The 20,599-nt window shown below is 39.6% G+C and overlaps 1 protein-coding gene across 2 annotated transcripts in view; it reads right to left on the bottom strand.

Annotated features, from left to right (window-relative positions):
* Positions 1 to 1,576: 1,576 nt before the first annotated feature.
* LOC101859401 overlaps positions 1,577 to 20,599 on the bottom strand; it is a 116,817-nt gene continuing 97,794 nt past the window's right edge. For both annotated transcript variants that reach the window (XM_005097234.3, XM_005097235.3), the window contains exons 28-35: positions 20,467 to 20,590; positions 18,830 to 18,915; positions 16,494 to 16,590; positions 14,907 to 15,000; positions 14,391 to 14,507; positions 11,976 to 12,045; positions 7,625 to 7,678; positions 1,577 to 2,300 (exon numbers count right to left, since the gene is read on the bottom strand). In XM_005097234.3, the coding sequence (XP_005097291.1) occupies positions 2,274 to 2,300; positions 7,625 to 7,678; positions 11,976 to 12,045; positions 14,391 to 14,507; positions 14,907 to 15,000; positions 16,494 to 16,590; positions 18,830 to 18,915; positions 20,467 to 20,590 (669 nt within the window). In that variant the 3' untranslated portion in view covers positions 1,577 to 2,273. The remainder of the gene's footprint in view (positions 2,301 to 7,624; positions 7,679 to 11,975; positions 12,046 to 14,390; positions 14,508 to 14,906; positions 15,001 to 16,493; positions 16,591 to 18,829; positions 18,916 to 20,466; positions 20,591 to 20,599) is intronic.

Here is a 20,599-nt window from a genome sequence, read left to right as displayed (position 1 = left end):
CCTAATCTTGCACTTTCACCATCATCATTATCATCATCATCATCATCATCACAATTTTCACCAAGGAGATTATCATCATTATAATCACCATAGAATCGTAATTACAAATACATGTATATCCACAATCCACCATCAATGACCACAACATTACAACAAGACCAAAAGAAAAAATTAAGACTTCATCAGAAGCAAAGCTAAGTTTTATTGATTAAGTGCATAAATTGGTGTCAAAGGTCTATCCCAACAAGACCTTTTCATTTGGAGCCAACAAAAACAAACCCACACAGGTAAATGGCAGAGACAAAATGATCATTCAGTCCAGGACCTATAGGGCTGTAATTATAAATCAAAATCTCCACCTTATTTCGACTAAATCACAAGATGTCATATAAAATCTCCAGTGACACTAAAATCTAAATATTCTTCCAATGCATTATGTATTAATGTAGGTTTACCACCCAAAAGGGGCAGTGGAACAAGCAATGGAACTTGTCCAATGATGATTACTTAAGTAGCTTTTCTTGTGGAAATATTAGCACTTTTTCTAACACTCCCGTAGCAAGATTGTGCAAAATAAAAGCTAGACAAGCTTGTGTGAAAGTAAAAAAATATTAAAGAGAGATAGAACTGAGAATATAACTACATGAACATACATGTACATGCATGCAAGTCACGCTTACTTTACTACTTTATTGCAGTAAAGTACAAACTAAAAGATCTATGTAGAAGACTAACATTGTGGAGGACTGGGCAAAAACGGAGTTTGTATGTATGCATATGTAATGTGTGAGTGCTTATGTGTGTTGTGTGTGTTGTGCATGTGTGTGTGCGTGTGTGTGTGTGTTTGTGTGTGTGAGAGAGAGAGAGAGAGAGAGAGAGAGAGAGAGAGAGAGAGAGAGAGAGAGAGAGAGAGAGAGAGAAAGAGAGAGAGAGAGAAAGAGCAAGAGCATCAAAGAAAGAAGAGACAGTAAATGAGAGAGAGAGTGAGAGAGAGAGAGAAAGAAAGAAAGAGACAGAAAAGAAGAAGAAGATATAATATATATATATATATATAATATCATCAAGGGCACTTTGTGGACTTGACAGTATGATCCCGTACATGACGTCATACAAAATTATTATGACTTTAGCAATCAGTAAAATGATTAAAGCCACAAAGTACACACAAACTCTGGCCATGGTTAAAGAATAAAAAAACAAAGAAAACCCCCAGAAAGAGAAGTCAGAACAAAAGACAAACAAACCTCTTGCAACACCCTGGTAAGAACAGCCAAAATATAATATATTGCTAAATATTACCATGAAAAGGACACGAGACAAGACCTTAGCATAACATTAATTGATACCCTGTTTCATTGTTGACTTTTAGAATAAGATTTCCAAATAAGATCAAGACAGTATTAGAAAGCAGATTGTAAAAAAAATAATGGCAAAAACAAGGATTAACAATAGTAAAGCCCCCCCCCCAAAAAAAAACAACAACCAAAAACAACAACAACAACAATAAACAAACAAAAAAAACCCAAGAAAACCCCCCCAACTCAGATAAATAGTTAAAACTTTAAAAAAGGAAAATACATAACATCCACAACGAGATTCAAAAAAGGATCTTTCTGTGGACTGTAAACATTATTGGAAAATGGATTTATTGAAACCGCAAGACAAGTGACATTCTGTAAAAAAAAAAAAAAAATAGTGTATGGACGTGACTTTGACCTTCTTTCGACATTGTTTCGGCAAAATCAGAAGAATGAAAAAAACCAAAGTCAGACTTTATGATATCCCAAAAAACGTTTCCAAATATGGTGTATGAGAAGCCATACACTCTTTGAGCAAGTCTCTGACTCGCTGTTGGATGCAGTGGATATAAAACGAAATACAAAGCAAAACTATATCAGCTTTAAAAAGGAAAAAATGATACATAATATTGCAGAAAAAAAGCTACCACATCAGTAATAAATGAGACAATTATAATACTGATAGAAGAATCCCATTTGGACTTGTGTAGAAAAGTCTCTTTCACCTACCAAAGCTAGGTCACATCCACAAAGATGTTGACAAAAAGCAAGCAAGAAATAAAAAGCAGGGAAAATACAAAATTCCCATTAAAACATTAAATCAGAAAATCCAAGAACACAAGCAAAAGAAAGAACATGTAGTTATACATGTATGTCAAGGAAATTCCATGACAGAAAGTAGACCAGTCCAGTTATTCCTGCATCAAAGTTCAGCATGATGGTCATTCCAGGAGAGCATTCCTAGGACTAGGACCACTACTCGTCTTTCTTTCTGTCTGCAACCTAATGGGCGAGAACAGAATACTGATTAACCTTACTTAAGTCCATGACGTAGGGCTACAATTGTCAAAATACGACCACTGGCTTATCTCATCTATTTTCATCAGCACTGACCACGAGGGACCACACCCACGAGATTTCCTCCTCATCCATACCTTTATGTTCTGCTGCAGATGAAGAACCTAACTTCGGTTCAAGAAACATGTGGGCAGGCTGGAGAAGTTATGGGAAACTTGTCTGCTATTGCTAGATTCTCACACAACAAAACAAACAGAACAACAATTCCTACATGTGGGTACAATATCAGAGCAGGCATCATGATATTCCTTCGCCGATAATCAGTGATGGACATTTTATGAGGGACATTCCTTCAGGGATACTAGACAAGGGACATTTAATCAGGAACATTCTCTGAGATATGCTCTACGAGGGACATTCCATAAGGGACATCCTTTCAGGGCATCACATGCTCTATGAGGGACATTCCATGAGGGACATCCTTTCAGGACGTCACATGAACACGCAAATAAATGGCACTTTCTGCAACAATCTCATCTCGTATTGAAAACACCAAACTAATGAAGGTGCTGGACAAAACTGAAAATGCTGTAAAATTGGGGACTAGAGCATGGAATACATGAATTTAATTCTTTCCTCTTGTTGCAGATTATACTGTGCAGCTAATTTACAGCATTAGGCTTAATGTAAATCCATTTATAATGTCAACTTCCATTCAGAAACAGCTGACTACACCAAGTTGTATTTGATATGAAGTCACCACATTGGTAAAGAAAGTAAGTTTTTTTTCCCCCAATACATTATGTTCTGTTTTCAGAACAAAAATTGTGCACAATAGCTTTTCTGGTACTGGTTTAGGAAATTCATCATTTTTCCAGTGCTCCTGTTACGTACATGATGTACCTTCCCGGGTCTCAAGAAAAATACATAAAATCATATGTGTTAGCGTGTATGCATGCGCACATGCATGTACACATGCACGCACACATGTATTCACGCAAACACACACACACACTTACACAAGTAGACACGCATACACATACATATCATGTACGTATACAGAACAAATATAACAAAATATTTATTTCCAGCCGTTGCTGCTAATTGTTGCCAGTATCACTGTTCAATATTCAGACATTGTCCAGCTTACTTCAAGCACTCTTGTGATCTGACAAACATTTGAGCTGAGTATATTATATATATCCCCTGAACAAATATTTCTAAACAATAATCACAAAATGTAGGGTGAAAAAGTCTTACTTGTTTGATTGCACATCATGTAAAAAGTCATTTAGTACTGTTATAAAGGTAAATCTAACAGACAGAAACAACAAAGCTACAGAAAAGAATTTGGATGTTCCAGAGGCACCTTCCAACCATCCTCAGAAGAACTAAAATCAAAGCAGACAGAGAAGGAACCCATAATCTTACAGCATTTTCAAACCCATGCATGCTCACAAGAGAGGACGCTTGGGTCCACATGGATAAAGACACTCTTGGCTCAAGATGCCCTAGTATCAGGGGCAGTGAGCATAGCAGCAAAACAAATAAGTTGAAGCAAATCAATTAAATCATAAAAGCAATATCAACTTCAGTTTGCCACTGCGCTTGGGGCACATATTATTACAAAATCAATCAAAACGATTAAAAGAAAGAAAAATAAAAGCTTATTAATAGATCACAAAATATGTAATGGAATTTAATATTCTGAGCCAACAACCCTGTTGCTATCACGCACTCCACACCGAAATAAATTAGTCTAATTAAAACACGGCAAAAGAAATCACGTCAGTAAACACATCATAAAAACATATGGCCTGATGACTTTGTCAATTAACCATTAAAAAACTCATGCAGAAAGGATAAAAACAACCAGGGTTGCAATAATACCCTGTGAAACAATCACACTTCAAAATCAAAATGTCAGATACTGTATTGTCTTTCAATTTTATGATGACTTACTTTATCTTAATGTAGATAGAGTATGTGCACTACAACTGCCAGTCCTTCATGAAGAGTCAAATACATTTACTACACAGCACCTTTGTTCAAATTCAAACCTCTGATATATACATTTTATTTATATACACTTTCTTTCAGCAAAATTGAATTCAAAATTGGCCTTTTTAAAAGCCAGCTCTTCTGGTCCGAGTGTTTTATTGTTAAGATAAAAAGAGCAGCCTTCTTTTTCCTCAACGATCTACTCAAGAACAAGCATGCTATCATTACAGTAATGTTATCTTTTAATCATTTCCTCCACTGATCTACTAACAAAATCATTCGGTAATTAGAGTATTTCCATGTATGCCAAATTTAAGACTATATCATCAATCAAACTAGACAGTTTACATAAACTTAGTATTCTTCATTCAAGCAGAAAGTTATAGATCTAGTAGAAATCATCAGGATGCGTTTACTTTTAGCCATAAAATCAGTCCAGAATATTCAGCCAATGCAACCACTTGGGTGACAAAGGAGAATAACAGGCTATTCCTGATGATTTCTCCACAAGTAACAAAACATAATGGTTAAAAATATCAGGGGATAAAACGTTACATACGCATCTAGTGAATCTAGTAGTAGCTGAAGTGCAGCTTGTCAAGGAGAAGAAGGGAGTATAAGGCGGGTCCCATCTAGATTGGCTACTATGTACAAAGTGCTGAAAGTGCTGATATGATATTCTGAAGCACAGGCTGAATGACCCAGCTTGAAAAGCATTGCCAACTTGATAGGAAATGACTCAACCCAAGGAACAGGATTTCTTATTCATCATACAAGTTCCCTCTATATAATATAAAGAGAATCACACATCTTGAGAATTCTCTTAGCTACTTTGTATTCAGCATTCTCATTGGCTTAAAATGTACATGATTGCACCCAAACTGTCAATAGACAAAAGAAGTTGCTTCTAAAATTTAATGAATCTCATTATTTCCCCAATTAAATCTGACTGCCCTGATTTGACCAAGTCAAATAAAGATGAAGTTGTCCACAATACAAAAACAAAAAGAATGGGAACACTGCTCAATATTGGACTTGCAAAGGGAGAAAATAAGTTACAGAAAATGGAAAAGTAAAGTGAACATAAAAGGAAACACACTGAGTATATGAGAACTGAATAAAAAGATCTAAGTGAGCACCAACAATTTTCAACATTATTTGTCAACTTTTGACATTTAGCCTTCCCTTCTTTTAACACCATATCCAGTGACACTGACAATCTGACGACCAAGGTTAATTTCTGGGTATAAAAATGACGTGTTTCCTATTCTAATGGTTTAATCAGAGATGGTCTCACTACAATGATTGTTTTTTGTTTGTTTTTGTAAAGTGTTTTACGGCGCTCACAACTGCATAAAGTCATATGAGCGCGCGGGACACACTTAATATTTTCAGTTGGTTGGAAGTTTTAGAATTTTGCGCGGGTGGCGGCCAAAGCCTACTCTTATCAATTTTAGACCACCAAGGGATCTTTAACGTGCGCAACTTGCACACGGGCCCTCCGAGATTTTTCGTCCTCATCCGAGAAGGCTAGGTGTAGATCTTTCCTACCAGAAGACCAGGGGTGTGGCAGAAAGACAGCAGTAAGGAGGAGCCAAGGAGTAGCAGTAGAAAGGCTGCAGAAAGAGTCAGGAGCCCAGAGGAGGGGGCAAAGGAGGTGAGGGGGTGGGGGCAGAAAGTGGAAATGAAAGCAGACAACAAAACATTGCTAGAGAGCAGGAAAGGAGGTGAAAGGAGACAATTTTCAGAGAAGAAAAATTTTTCGGTCGCTACCCGGATTCGAACCCGGGACCTTTGAATGAGAGGCCAACACCTTAACCTCTAGGCCACGAGAGCCCCCTACAAAGATTGTAATTATGATTATTAGTGACTTCAAGTGCTATGCAAAATAATTTAGACTGATTAGAAGGCAGGCTTCTTCGACCCTGTTAGTAAAACCACACTCGCCTAGGCTGAGAGGGATACAGCATCCCAGCACACAGTTGAAGATACCGGATAAAATAAATACCGAAGGAAGGAATCAAACTCACATCTTACTGTGAGCGATGGTAAAGATATCCATTACATCACAGACACTAGTGTACAAATAACCATTTATATAAATGAAAGCCTTCTTTCATGGTTAATTAGAAAATGTCTCAACACAAAGAGTGCACGGACAAAGAGAGAAACAAAAAACAAAAAGGGAAAAAAGAAGTTACATAAAAGAGAAGCTAACAAGTTAGAAGGTAAGTTATCTGTGATTGTATTACATTGATGATCATCATGGCTAGACACCTTACTACCCTTCCCAATTTGATCCATCCCTTTCCTCTTTCGAATCTTGTCAAAAATTTTTCCCATTTCAAATTCTATTCTAACCCCGATGGTGAAAAAAAAATAAAATAAGGGCAGTAACAGCTGTTAATAATAGAACTCTCTCAACAAATAATGAGATTAAAGAGAAAAACAAAAGTGTTGAGATTAATGTTATTCTGATTTAAGGCTTATATCTACCACCACATGGCCATGCAAATTTCAAAGCCCTGACAGCCATCATTCATTAATTCATTGGTGTTGCAATCAAGCATCATATCATACATACTTCATAGAATATAATGACTGCGGGCATACACATGTTGATAGAAACATGCCTGCATAAGTGGCAAGCAGTCTATAAATACATTTTGGTAGAATAATGTCTGCCGTGGGTTTGTCTCACAACCTTCAATACATGAGCATATCAGTCAAAAATATGGCCGTTCAACAAGAAAGCTTTCACAAAAATCTCACATTGCAAAATTGTTACAAGCAAGTGCAAAAATTTCATGAACAATTTGTAATTACACTTTCATACAAAAAGCAATGATAAAAATCCCAACAACCCAAGATATTGGTGCCATATTTTTCAAGTTCATAGTTATTCAAAGCAAAGTTTGAACAGCAGTTACTGAAAAAGAAAGCTTATTTGTTGAGAAGTGAAAAAGTGACTAACGCACTTCATCTTAGGTGCGAAGTTGTCTGGACAAGAAACTTGCAGTGAATGTAGTAACAAGGCAAAATAAAAAACAGACACAGGGATGTAAATTATAGCCATGTCCAAACAATAAAAAAAGTACTGCTACAACCCATGTCATGCTTTCCTCAAGGCCCATTATTTGAAATGACGTTCAAGCTAAGATATCTAAGCAAAATAGTTCAACTGAAAAGGACGGATTTCATTACTGACTGAGGATTTACATCCCTGCAGACGAAAGTTTGAGGGTTTGGGTTATGAGTGGGAGAAACACAAGCAGTGACTAGAAGAAATTATATCAAGAATCCTTTACCCGAACACGACGCTTCAACGGCGAGTCCTTGGGGGCGGAGGCACTGCTCACAGCCTGCCAAGATGGATGCGGGTTAGAGTCATCAATTAGCACAGCATGGGGTATGCTTCTCTTACAGTGAGTGAACTGAGTTAAGTTTGAGTTAAGATGAACTGCATTGACAAGATAACAGTTACTTAGTGCTGGGAACAATTACAATAGATCAACAGAAACAAGAGAAAGACAGGCATGAAGTGTGCGGTATTGACGTTTTTGACATATTCAGTTGTCTGTAACATGTAGCATTTAAGGAGTGTTGAGACAAATTTAGTTGTGTGCTGTGTGTAGCATTTGAAGAACTGAAGAAACAAATTAAGATTTGAAAAGTGTCTGAGACTGGCAAAACAGAAGAGACATACAGTGAAAACCACATATATAACGACAGGCCAGGTAATAACAGGGATCCGGTAATAACAGGGATTTTTTAATTCACTGTTTTTTCCTAGTCTTTGTCTATTAAAATTATCGGCAATTACAGGGCCTCATCGGAGCCCAATCGGATATAGCAAGGACAAAGGCGAGAGAGAGAGAGAGAGAGAGAGAGAGAGATAGTGACAGAAGAGACAGAGAGGGAGAGAGAGAGTAGCGCAGTGATGGAGCAAGCCCACACAAGCCACGCCACTGCAAGCACACGCAGCGGGTGAAGCGAGAGAGGGCTGCGGTGTGCAGCAGACTTCGATCTAGCCCTAAGCCTAGCTACACACACGCGTAATGTGTCATGCGCAGGCCTGCCACATGGCCATGGGCACTTGTGGCAAAGGAAACTACCCTTGAATAAATACAGCTGGATTAGTCCACAAATGCTTACTTCCCTTGCATTTTTTATTTAACAGGGATCTGATATAAGAGGACTTTTTCTCTGGTCCCACCATCCCTGTTATATCAGTTTTTTAGTTTTAGTAAATGTTTTACGGCACTTGCAACACAATAAGGTCATATAAGCGCTGAAGATTAGAGATGTTACAAGAGAGTAACAAACACAAAAAAAGAAGGAGGGGAGATAAAGACGATAGACATTTGATAGAAAAGAAGAAGCAAATCGCACCAGAGCACCCGCCAACCACCCACCCTGTTATATCAGGTTTCCACTGTATTCAGTTCAAAGTGTTAATACATGGGGCTTGTAGAAAACTACGTCAAATGTACAAAACGTACGGGAAACTACCAGCATAAGAGAGACAAGGGTGATGATATATGTGAGTATGGGTTTTGAGTTAGAAAACAAAAGTATCCACACAAAAACTGCCATTCTGTGCTGCACAAAACAAGACAGACCACTGGCAACTCCACAAAGATAGGAAAGTAGTAGGACCTCCCAGTGGTGCCCTTTTACTACCATCATTAGAGTGTGTGCATTTTTGTAACGCATAAACCATCAAGGATCTGGGGTCACACAGATTTCATACACATGTCCACATCACAAGCTTAGGGAAGAGAAAAGTCATTATTTTGGGCTCATGGTATTTTGCTGGTTTGGAGGTTTGAGGATTGGGATGGGGGTTGGGGGCAGTTTGAAAACATTTCTCAGATACACGTCTCCATATATGAAAAGATGAAAAGAATCAGCATACCCCTACAGCAGTTCTCCTCAGTCAACAGTGAAGAATCAAACCATTACACCATAGTGCTAACTACACAACCAAGAATTACACCACAGATGCCAACAACCACTCAAACAAGAATTACACCAATGATATCTACTACACAATAAAAAATTACACTACAGATGCCAGTATGTACCTCCCATCTCAATTCCTCTGTGTTTTTGTATAGATGAACATGAACAGTTGTGATCAGTATAAGGACACAGCGGAGCATTGGAGCAGTGAATAGCAAAGCTTCAGATTAAATGTCAAATCTCAAGAGCAAAATAAAAAACAGACAGGGGAACTGTATGTCAAACGTCATCTGTCAAAAAGTAAAGGTAAAGGTCACAACCAGCCAAACAATCACCAGGCACAGAGGGATCTGAAGCGAAAATAACAATGAAAATGATTCGCTAACATGACAACAACGGCATGAGCCAAAAGTTTGTCGATGGCATGACTGCCAAGAATGACGGCACAGTATGACGGTCAACAATGGCACTGGCAGTCAAGACTGACAGATGACACTGATGGTAAAATGGTTAGCACTGACAGCATGACAGTAACATAGAGGCAGTGGAAGCCCTTGGAGCTGATTTGGTGAAGCAGACGGCACAGCCTTGATGCAGTGACCAACACTATTAAGTGCATTCGATGATCATAAAAGTAAAATTTTCTGAAAGAATATAGGACAAAGGTTTTCAAGGTAAAATATTGACTAAGATTTAGTTGTAAATCTATACATTTTTTTTCTCCATAAAAATTGAGAAGAACACCTTCAAGTGTAAAAACAAAGTACAAAACCATTTCAAGATGTGAAAGCACAACAAATTCTCTGGAGTAGCATACAGAACACACTCCCAAATTAGACTCTGGAGTTCACTGATGTAAATTACAGAACACGCTCAAGTATTTAAATTTATGACTTAGGACATAAAACATTAGAACTCTTTCTCACATCTGAAAAAAAAGGTCTCTAATGAAAAGAGAAGAACATTTTCATACACTAACTGTAAAAGTTCCATTAAGTGCTTCGAGTGCTTACAGCAGAAAGTCAAAAAGGGTATGTCGTCATCATAACGAATTAAGAGACAAAAGCTAAATTTCAGACTGTAGTTCATATCTAACATTTAACATGAGGTGGAAAGGGGAGGGTAGGATTGTGAGGGCATGAGTGACAGAAACAGGTGGAAATGAAAAAAAGGGTTGCCAGTGAGGGTGAGAATGAAGATCAGAGTGGGAGAAAAGGGTTAGACAGGAGTTTCAACCTGTTTCAAAGTGGTAACACATCCAGTACACTAATATAAAGTGTAAAACCTTTAATTTTGTAAAACTGCAAGCTTAAATGGTACATGGAACTGAATGATAAAAAACCTTTCAGGGTAAAAACTTTATATATATGAAAACGGGACAGTATAATACAAACCATTCTTTGGAAAAAAAAGACCATTTTTCTTTGAAGCAAGATACAGAATACACTCCCAAATTGGACTCTGGAATACATTTAGGTAAATCATAGAACACACCCAAGTACTTAGATGTAGATATTCTTCTTTGACTTAAGACATAAAACATAACAACTTTTTCACACATTTGAGAAAGAAGTTGTGGTATGGTACAAAATGTTTTGGGGGACAAATTTCCCTTTTGAATGCTATGACATGAGCTTGAGGAGGTAGGGAATTTTTTCCCCACAGTGTAATACATTTCATGATATAAAATATATGCAAGAACTGTTAGTGGAATTGGAGACTGAAATAAACACAGCCTCTGAGCAGATGTCAGGTTTTGACCAATCATTTCCTCTGTTCACCAAGGGCAACAAAATCAGTACAAAGTGAAACAGGGTCCCAAAGTCCTATATAATGGTACTGTCAGGTTTGCATCTTCAGTTTTATGGCAAGTAATATCTTTGAAACTTTCGTTAGTTCTAACCTAAGATTTCACACATCAGGTAAACACATAAGACAACTGGGGGGAAAGGAGGACAGGAGGTGGGCATGAGAGCCATGAAGCCATGAAGCCAAGCAAAAATACTCCAACATAACTGATATTGCAGCTGCTACATTTTCTGAAGCAAGTGAAATTTCAAATGAAATCAGTTAGCTGAAGGTGTTTTATGGTGTATATTTCTAGCCCTGAGGAAATATAAATGATGAGAAAAGCAGCCTTCCTCTGAGTAGTTGCTGCTACTGTTGTGACTGTTGTTGTTATTGCTGACGTTACTATTGCTCTTAATTTTGTGTTGTTGTGTTGTTGTTTTGGTTTTCTTTCAGCTAATGGCAGTGACTCATGCCTTATTTTCACTTGTGGCATGAGTCATCACAAGTGGTTATCTCCTTTCCCTATCGGGCTGCCTCTGAGAAGCGAGGAAGGTGTCAGTGTTTTTCTGACACGCCCTGTGTGCTGTGGTCAGCCATATTGATGACACAACTCGTGTCTTTCTCCACCTCATAATAAACAAGCTCCCCCTCCTGCTCTGCAAACTCTGTACTGTCACAGTCGGGGAACGGAGTCTCACTCTGCTCTGAAGCGGGCGTCGACCCTTGACCTTGAGCAGAGGTGGTAGCACAGTGTCTACTCACAATGTCATCAGAGAAGGAACGTTCTTGCATAGCGAGGTGTGATGTGACAGTCACCGACTCTGTAGTGCCATTGTCCGGTGTGCTCACCTCCGTGTGGGAGGGCTCTATGCTACTGAGTTCTGTCAGATCTATATAAGGTACCTCTTTGGTGGCGCGCACCACACGCTGGCAGCTTCGGTCATTCAGGTCAATGGGGTCCTGGTCATTTTCCCTGAAAACATACAAACCATAAATAAAGTGAAGGCATCTGCAACTGTGTCCTTTGAAATTTTCAAAAACCTGTGTAAAAAATCTTCCAAAATATTGAACATACAATGGAAAGCTGTACATAGTCATTTGTTTGTTCGCTTTTTGGGATTTTTTTGGTACATGTTTTACGGTGCTTGCAACTGCAATAGGACATATGAGCCCACGGAACACATTAACCATTTTCAGTTGGTTGGAAATGTTCAAATTTTGCGCGGGTGGAGGCCGAAACCTACTCTTATCGATTTTGGACCACTAAGGGATCTTTAACGCGTGCAACTTGCACGTGGGACCTCCCAGATTTTTTGCCCTTGGGACCTCCCAGATTTTTTGCCCTTACCTGAGAAGGCTAGGTGTAAGATACCGGCCCCAGTGGCTGAAAGACAGCAGTAAGAAGGAGTCAAGGAGTAGCAGTAAAAAGGCTGCAGAAAGAGTCAGGAGCCCAGAGGAGGGGGCAAAGGAGCTGAGGGGTGGGTGCAGAAAGTGGAGACGAAAGCAGACGACAGAACATTGTTAGAGAGCAGGAAAAGAGTTGAAAGGAGAAAATTTTAGATAAGAAAATTTTTCTGGCGCTGTCCGGATTCGAACCAGGACCTGTTGAATGACAGGCAAACACCTTAACCTTTCAACCATGAGAGCCCCTTTGTTTGTTTGTTTGAGTAAAGAGAAGCACATTGACATAATAATGATTACTTAGTGTTGGAAAAAAGTAAGACAGACGGACAGAAAACAGAGGGAAAGTAAAGAAGTACGACCTACCAGTGGCACCCTCCAACCACCCGTATATATGGTCACTGAAACTTCAGGACATACCGATTTGAAATATCTAAAACGTTAAGTAAATAAAAATCTTCTTGGTTTCCCATTTAGTTATCTTTTTTACAAAGGTTTGGATTGACAATAAGGTGTATCAACTTTCATTTTTTTTTAACATTTTAATTTTACTATAAAATATAGCATTCTGCTCTACATGCATTCAAACTTGATTGACATATTCTTCAGAGCAATCTTAAAAATTGTACAACACAGAATGTCACTAAACCATTTAGGCTTGAAGCAATATCAGTTTTTATAAAAGGACTATCAGTATTGATGTAAAGAGATGGCATGTGGCAAGTAAAAATATGCCACATAAAGATGGAAATTGTTATAAAAATACCTGTTTGGATTACAGCTGTCCATTATTCACAATAATACGATCTTCACCTCTTTGCCGAGAAAGCAACAATAATGGTAGCTTAATTGTATTTGAGGGTGTGGTGACGGAGTGGTTAGTGCGCTCGTTTCCGAAGCGGAAAGTTCGAGCCTCGGTTCGGACACAAATTTTTTTCACCCCCTCCTGCCCACCCAGCAGTAATGGGTTCCTGACTTCAAGTTGGGGAAGTAAAGGCGGCGTGGAAAGGAACTGGCCACCTACCACAATATGCCGAAGGCCCAGGAAGTTGTCTCACTAACAAGGCAATCTCCAATGTCTGGATTGAATGCGGGAACAACTTTAGTTTTTTTTAAATTGTATTTTTAAAGAATGTTTTGAATTTTCTTCAAATACTATAAATCTGGTCTAAAATGTGTTCCAACTTGGTACATATTTTTCTCAAAGCCGCTAGAAAATCCTACGTCACAGAATTCCATTAAGCAAATTTAGCTTGAAGAAATTTCAGTTCTTAAAAATAGCTATCGTGACAATACAAAAGGACGACATTTGAAGAAGATAAAGAAACCCCTATACCTGAAAACTGAAGTGACCTCGATCATCAGTGGGCAAGTTACAGTAAATTTCGGAGGCTTGATGGATTATTTATATTATCTTGCTGTCCACTCGGAGCTGCGTGAGGAGAAAAATACTGCTCATCTATGGTAGATAGGACAATGATACTACTCACCTAGGGTAGAAGGGAGAATGATACTATTCACCTCTATGGTAGATAGGACAATGATACTATTTACCTCTATGGTAGATGGGAGAATGATACTACTCACCTCTATGGTAGATGGGAGAATGATACTACTCACCTCTATGGTAGATGGGAGAATGATACTACTCACCTCTATGGTAGATGGGAGAATGATACTACTCACCTCTATGGTAGATGGGAGAATGATACTACTCACCTCTATGGTAGATGGGAGAATGATACTACTCACCTCTATGGTAGATGGGAGAATGATACTACTCACCTCAATGGTAGATGGGAGAATGATACTACTCACCTCTATGGTAGATGGGAGAATGATACTACTCACCTCTATGGTAGATGGGAGAACGATACTCCTCACCTCAATGGTAGATGGGAGATTGGTACTACTCACCTGTTGTAGATGGCAACGGCAATGTCGGCCGGGTGAGGGATGGGCAGAGGAACTTCCAGTTTGTCCAGCTCCACACGGCCCCGCCCATTTCCACCCATACAGTCAGCACCACCGCATCTGGGCAGGGGGAAGGGGGGAAAAGGGGGGCGGGATAATACAGCATGACAGATAAGCTCTATGGGGAGTATGAAAGCATGAGAGAAACTTATGATGAGCTAGAGAAGACACAGACAAAAATATACATATTTATAATCTCACAAACTAATATCCATGTAATTACACACACACACACACACACACACACACACACACACACACACACACACACACACACACACACACACACTGTTTAAAAAAAAACATGCATGTTGTTTTTCTCTTCCCCCCCCCCCCTCTGCACTCTCCCTCCATATACACTTACACAAATTCAAAAACACATACACCCAACAACAAACACTCACTGACATACACACAAATTCATATTCACATGTTCCTATCCATTTCACCAAGACCTACCTGGAGGGCAAAGGTCGCAGACTGCCCATTGTCTGTTTCTTCTTGGGGTCAAAATACGTCACATTCAGGTAGGGACCAGACACATTGATGTCACCTGCATATGTGTGGATATGGTAGGTGGCGGTGTGGAGGGAAGGAGAAGAAAGAAAGGTATAGAGTTAACAGATGGATGTATGAATCAAAACCTGTTTAAACAAAGCAAAAATTGCTGAAGAAAAGGAAACCTGAATAATGTCTGCATTTTGAGAACGCATGCAACTTTTGAAAAACAGGACTGCAAACCAAATTTGAAGATTCCAAAAACTTTTAGTTTTAGTTTTAGTAGAGGTTTTACGGCGCTCGCAACTGCATAAGGCCATAAGAGCGCCAAGGGATGGATGTCACCAGAGAAGTCCTTACATGGAATCAGACTTACTCTGTTCACCTCTCTTTTTTTTTTTATAGTAGAGGGTTTTACGCGCTCGTAACGGCATAAGGTTATATGAGCGCCAAGGGGTCAACAGAGATGTCTTTACAAGGAATCAGACTTAGACTGCTCACCTCTCTAGCTTCAACAGCTCAAGGTCAGCTTCGACTATCAAGGGACCCCGGAAATAGCAGGTCACAAGAGAGTGACAAACATACAAAAGAAGTAGAGGAAAATGACAATAGTAAGGATCAGGTAAGAAAAAGCAGCAGTTCCCCGTTGTAGATCAGGCACAGTTATGAGCGTGACATGAGTCAGCCCATTTACAATTCTACTATGTTTGAACGAGAAATGTCCCCCCTTTGGAAATGGCCTAAAGACACTACAGTCAGTGGCACTGCCCCGGGGGGTATCACCTCTCTAGCTTCAACAGCACAAAGTTTGCTTCGACTATCAAGGCACTCCGGAAATAGCGGGTCACAAGAGTGAGACAGACATACAAAAGAAGTAGAGGCAAAATGACGATAGTCAGTTCCCTGTTGCAGTTCAGACACAATCATGAGCATGACATCAATCAATCAGCCCATTTACAATTACAATACTACTGTGCATAAATACAGGTCAATGTCCCCCCCTTTGGGAATGGCCTAAAGACACTTCAGTCAGTAGCACTGCCCCAAAAAACAGTATAAAAATCCAAATTGTTGGGCAAGTGCTAAAAAATAAGAATGTGATAGAAAATGTCGGGTTGGTCAAAACACTGGGTAAACATGAATTCTGACAAATAAAAACTATAATGCTGGGAAATGACAGAGTGGAACAAAATGTTCAGACCAGAGGCTGAAAATGACCCCAAAATCTCTGGAGGTGCTCGTCCCTCTCCTCCCCATCGGCTTTCTTCCCCCCCCCAAAAAAAAAACCAACGAAAGAAAAAATTCTGCCACTAAAGGCTCAGCCAGGGAGTCCCTGTGAAGAAGTGGTAATGATACAAGACTCATAAGTGGTAGGTCTTGGTTTTAATTCTTGCAAAAGCCACACTCTGAAACAGTTAAGTCCAGCAGTAACATACCGGTGACATTTGAATAGAAAGGCTGCACCTCCTATGACCAGTCAATGTTGAAAGGGATGTCCTTAAAAAATGCCTCCAGTACAGAAGAACAATGGACTGAGCCTGGACTTACCCTCTGGGGTGTGTAGTTCCACTACAAGGTCAAGGTCATCATGGATCTCAGCTGTGGCCAGCATGTCAGCATAACGTTTTACGTTCAAATGATTCACCTGTGACGAGCAGACAAACAAAATATGTAGAGAAGAATGCCTTTCTGGATTTTCTTAATGTTGTCAGCTTTACATATTCAACACATTGATACTGTGCTGTGAGTCCCAATTCACAGTGCATGATGTAGTATTCTGAATTATTTTTTTTAAAATTCTGAAGAGGTCTCTAAATTAACTAAATAAAGCTTTCTGCTTGTATTCCTTATGCTGCTGTTAATTTGTTGCTATGGTTGTTAACTCTTTATCTCCGGCAAGCCACTCCCTGTGGCTCGAGATCAGAACCCTTGTGCCGGTGAGCCCTATTCCTTTACGACGACTTTGACATCAAATTTCTTTTTGGTTATTGCGGAAAATTGGTCTCTTATATCGGGAGTTCATTCATTAGATGAAAAACTTTCAAGATAGGTTCACTTGTTCTGATTTAATGACCCATTAATGACGTTTTTGTCATTTTTAGATTTAGTACCAAAGAAGGGACCTGGCATAGTGAGTTTACCCCAACGAAGATAAAGAGCTAATGCCTAGCATCTGCGTTTGTTGCCATTTTTTTTTCTCCAAAAGTTGCCAAAAGCTGCCACAAAAATGGCAAAAGTTGCCAAAAAAGTTGTCTTTAATTTTCAAGCTTTCAACTCTCTGTGACGATGTATATTATATAGCATGTTCATAGAGTTAACTTCATCTAAAGCACCAGAATTTCTTGTGTTCTGTTTTATGCAACCAGATTATCATTTGTAGCAACATAGGATGTAAAACGTAAAAAAAAAGTTTCCACAACAGAATGAAATCAAAATTAGAACAGCACATAAACAACTACAAAAATTGACAAATAAAGATATGTGTTAACCTATCCCAAGATTAGCATTTAACCCTAAACGTGTGTAATTTTTTTTTAAAGTACAGGATATTACTTCATGTTAAACTCACAAGTAAATTATGGAATCACACACAATGGGCCTGTCAGTGTCAGTATTCCGTTTTGGTAGAGACACGCTCTAGCATAACACATTTTTGTATTTTTAAAAAAGGTGGGAACAACATCAAATTATATATTATACAAACGCTATATAAACATAAGAAACGGGGGCTCTCGTGGCCTAGAGGCTAAGGTGCTAGCCTCTCATTCAAAGGTCCCGGTTTCGAATCCGGCTAACGACCAAAAAAAATTTCTTCACTAGAATTGTCTCCTTTCAGCTCCTTTCCTGCTCTCTAGCATCGTTCTGTCGTCTGCTTTCGTCTCCTCTTCCTGTCCCCACCCTCTCACCTCCTTTGCCCCCTCCTCTGGGCTCCTGACTCTTTTTTGCAGCCTTTCTACTGCTACTCCTAGGCTCCTTCTTACTACTGTCTTTCCGCCACACCCCTGATCTTCTTGTAGGAAAGATCTACACATAGCCTTCTCGGACAAGGGCGAAAAATCTTAGAGGTCCCGTGTGCAAGTTGCGCATATTCAAGATCCCTTGGTGGTCTAAAATCGATAAGAGTAGGCTTCGGCCGCCACCCAGGCAAAATTCAAAATTTCCTACCGACTGAAATAGTTTAACGTGTCCTGCGTGCTAATATGACCTTATGCAGTTGCGAGCGCTGTAAAAAATGCTTTAAAAAAACAACAACACCAACCCCCCCCCCCCCCCCCAAAAGCAACATCAAAAACTGAAAAAAAGAACACGTCAGAACAATAACAAGGAGAATCAAAACACAATAAAGAGAGACAAATTAAAAGGAAACAGCAATACATAAATAGTACGTAATGTACTTATTCTTCACATGAAATTTCCATGAAAATAACAAATCAACGTGGTGTCAACAAGTGAGAAAGAGAGGAAGTGAAGTGAAAGTAAACTTTCTAGTTTTTCTTTCTAAAAGTAAAGTTAATGAGGTTCGGTTTCATTATTTTTGGGTTTTTGTATGTTTTCCATTTTAGTTTCTTGATTTTTAATCCCTGTGGTTTGTTTTTCGATTTTTTAAATTCCCGAGCGGTGTTTTTGGGGGGGTGTTTTTTAATGCAAAAATCGCGGCCGCCATTCGCGGACCAAAATTTGCCAAAAATCGCTTCCGCGAATCGCGGGTCGGGCCGCGACAAACGCAGATGCTAGTAATGCTACAGTTATCATGAAGAAATGAACACAATGGCAACGATTATCACAATCATGGAAAATGTACGGTTGGAGGAGGTGTGTGTGCATGAGTGTTTTTGTGTATGCACACACACACACGTGGGTATGTTTGTGTGTGTATGTGTCACCTTAAGCTGGAAGGAGTTGTCGGTCTCCTCCAAAGGCACCAGGAAAGACGGGGCAAAGATCTCCTTCAGTTTCTTCATGGCAAAACCTACAGAAAAAAGATACCATTGATGTAATAAAACAAGCACTCACTCACGCTATTTGACCTCAGAGCATTATCACTACAGCCAGAGTTCATTGTTGTTTTCAAGAACAGCTAGGGAACGAAGACATGACCTAAATAAATCTATTTTTGAAAAACCCACTTACCATTTTAAGTTTTTCTTTCAACAGCCTCAAAATTCTTATATACTGTGTCACGAGGCGGTGAAACCAGGTGTTCGTCAGTTTCTGGGCATCTAAAAGCAGGTTTATTTGTCTGCTTTTAAGTGGAAAAAATACCAGTTTAATTTGAATAGAAGTCGAGACATTTTATTTGTGACTGAAGGAGGTGGGGGCCACATGGTATCAGAGGTAAAATTTGTGAGAAAATAGCTGCCACAGTTTGGTAACTTCCAAAGCTTGATTGTCCTTGGAAACTGCAAATTTACAATTTTTTTGGTGCCTTCAATCAATGTTTTTGCATAAAACCCACAAGCAAATTAAATGTGTTTTTAAATACACATAAAAGGCGTTGAGCCAAAAAAAAAAGAAATTTGAACCACCACCATCATCTCCATCAACCACCATATCACTAACTCAATCATATCATTATCAACACAAGCAAATGTGTTTTTGAATAGACATAAAAGGTGTTGAGCCACACCATATTACTAACTCAATCACATCATTATCTACACCACTACTGATACAGTCACTGTTGTTACCATCACTTCTATTCCACCACACCATTATCACTAACACATTACCATCACATCCACATCAAACAACCACATTCACCACCACATCACTACTGCCACAACAACACAAGCACGGTGTCACCACATACCAATATCATAACACCACTGTTGGTACCAGGTCACTAACACCATCACCATGCAACCATCACAACCACAACCACCGCACCGCTATCCCTCAACCATCAGTATCACCTCAACCCTATTACAAAGCCATTAACATCAGCATATGACTGTCCCTACCACGTCATAATCACCACTATCCCCACCACCACATCCCCATCACCACTATCCCCATCACATCACTATCCCTGCCACCACACTACCATCACCATCACCACTATCCCAACCACCACACTACCATCCTGACATCATCATCACATCACCATCACCACTATCCCCACCACCTAGCCACCATCACCACAGCACCACTATCCTCACAACCACATCACCACTATTCCCACCATCACATCACTATCACCACCACCACACTACCATACTACCATCACATCACCATCACCATTATGCCCACCACATAACCACTATACCCACCATCACCATCACCACATCACCACTATCCTCACCACCACATCCCCATCACCAGAATCCCCACATCATCATCACCACTATTCCCACCACCACATCACCATCATTGCACCACTATCACCATGACAACACAAGTGCAACAATACCATTATCATCATGACCCACCTCTACCATCATAATTCCACTGTTAGAACAAAACCACTAGCATCGCCACACCCCCTACCCCCCAGAACCCTGCTACAGTGACCCTGACAGACCTCTCCAGTCCCTGAATTCCAGGTCCAGCTGTTCCCAGAAGTCCTCCTCACTGTGCTTCATTCGTCGGATCACGTGCTCAGGGTAGAATTCCTCCAGCAGACGTGACGTGTACAAGATGGTTAACTGTGTGGG

The sequence above is a fragment of the Aplysia californica genome, unplaced genomic scaffold (genome assembly GCF_000002075.1).
Source record: "Aplysia californica isolate F4 #8 unplaced genomic scaffold, AplCal3.0 scaffold00150, whole genome shotgun sequence".
In the NCBI taxonomy this organism is placed as follows: domain Eukaryota; kingdom Metazoa; phylum Mollusca; class Gastropoda; order Aplysiida; family Aplysiidae; genus Aplysia; species Aplysia californica.
This window is presented reverse-complemented; position numbering and strand designations above follow the sequence as displayed.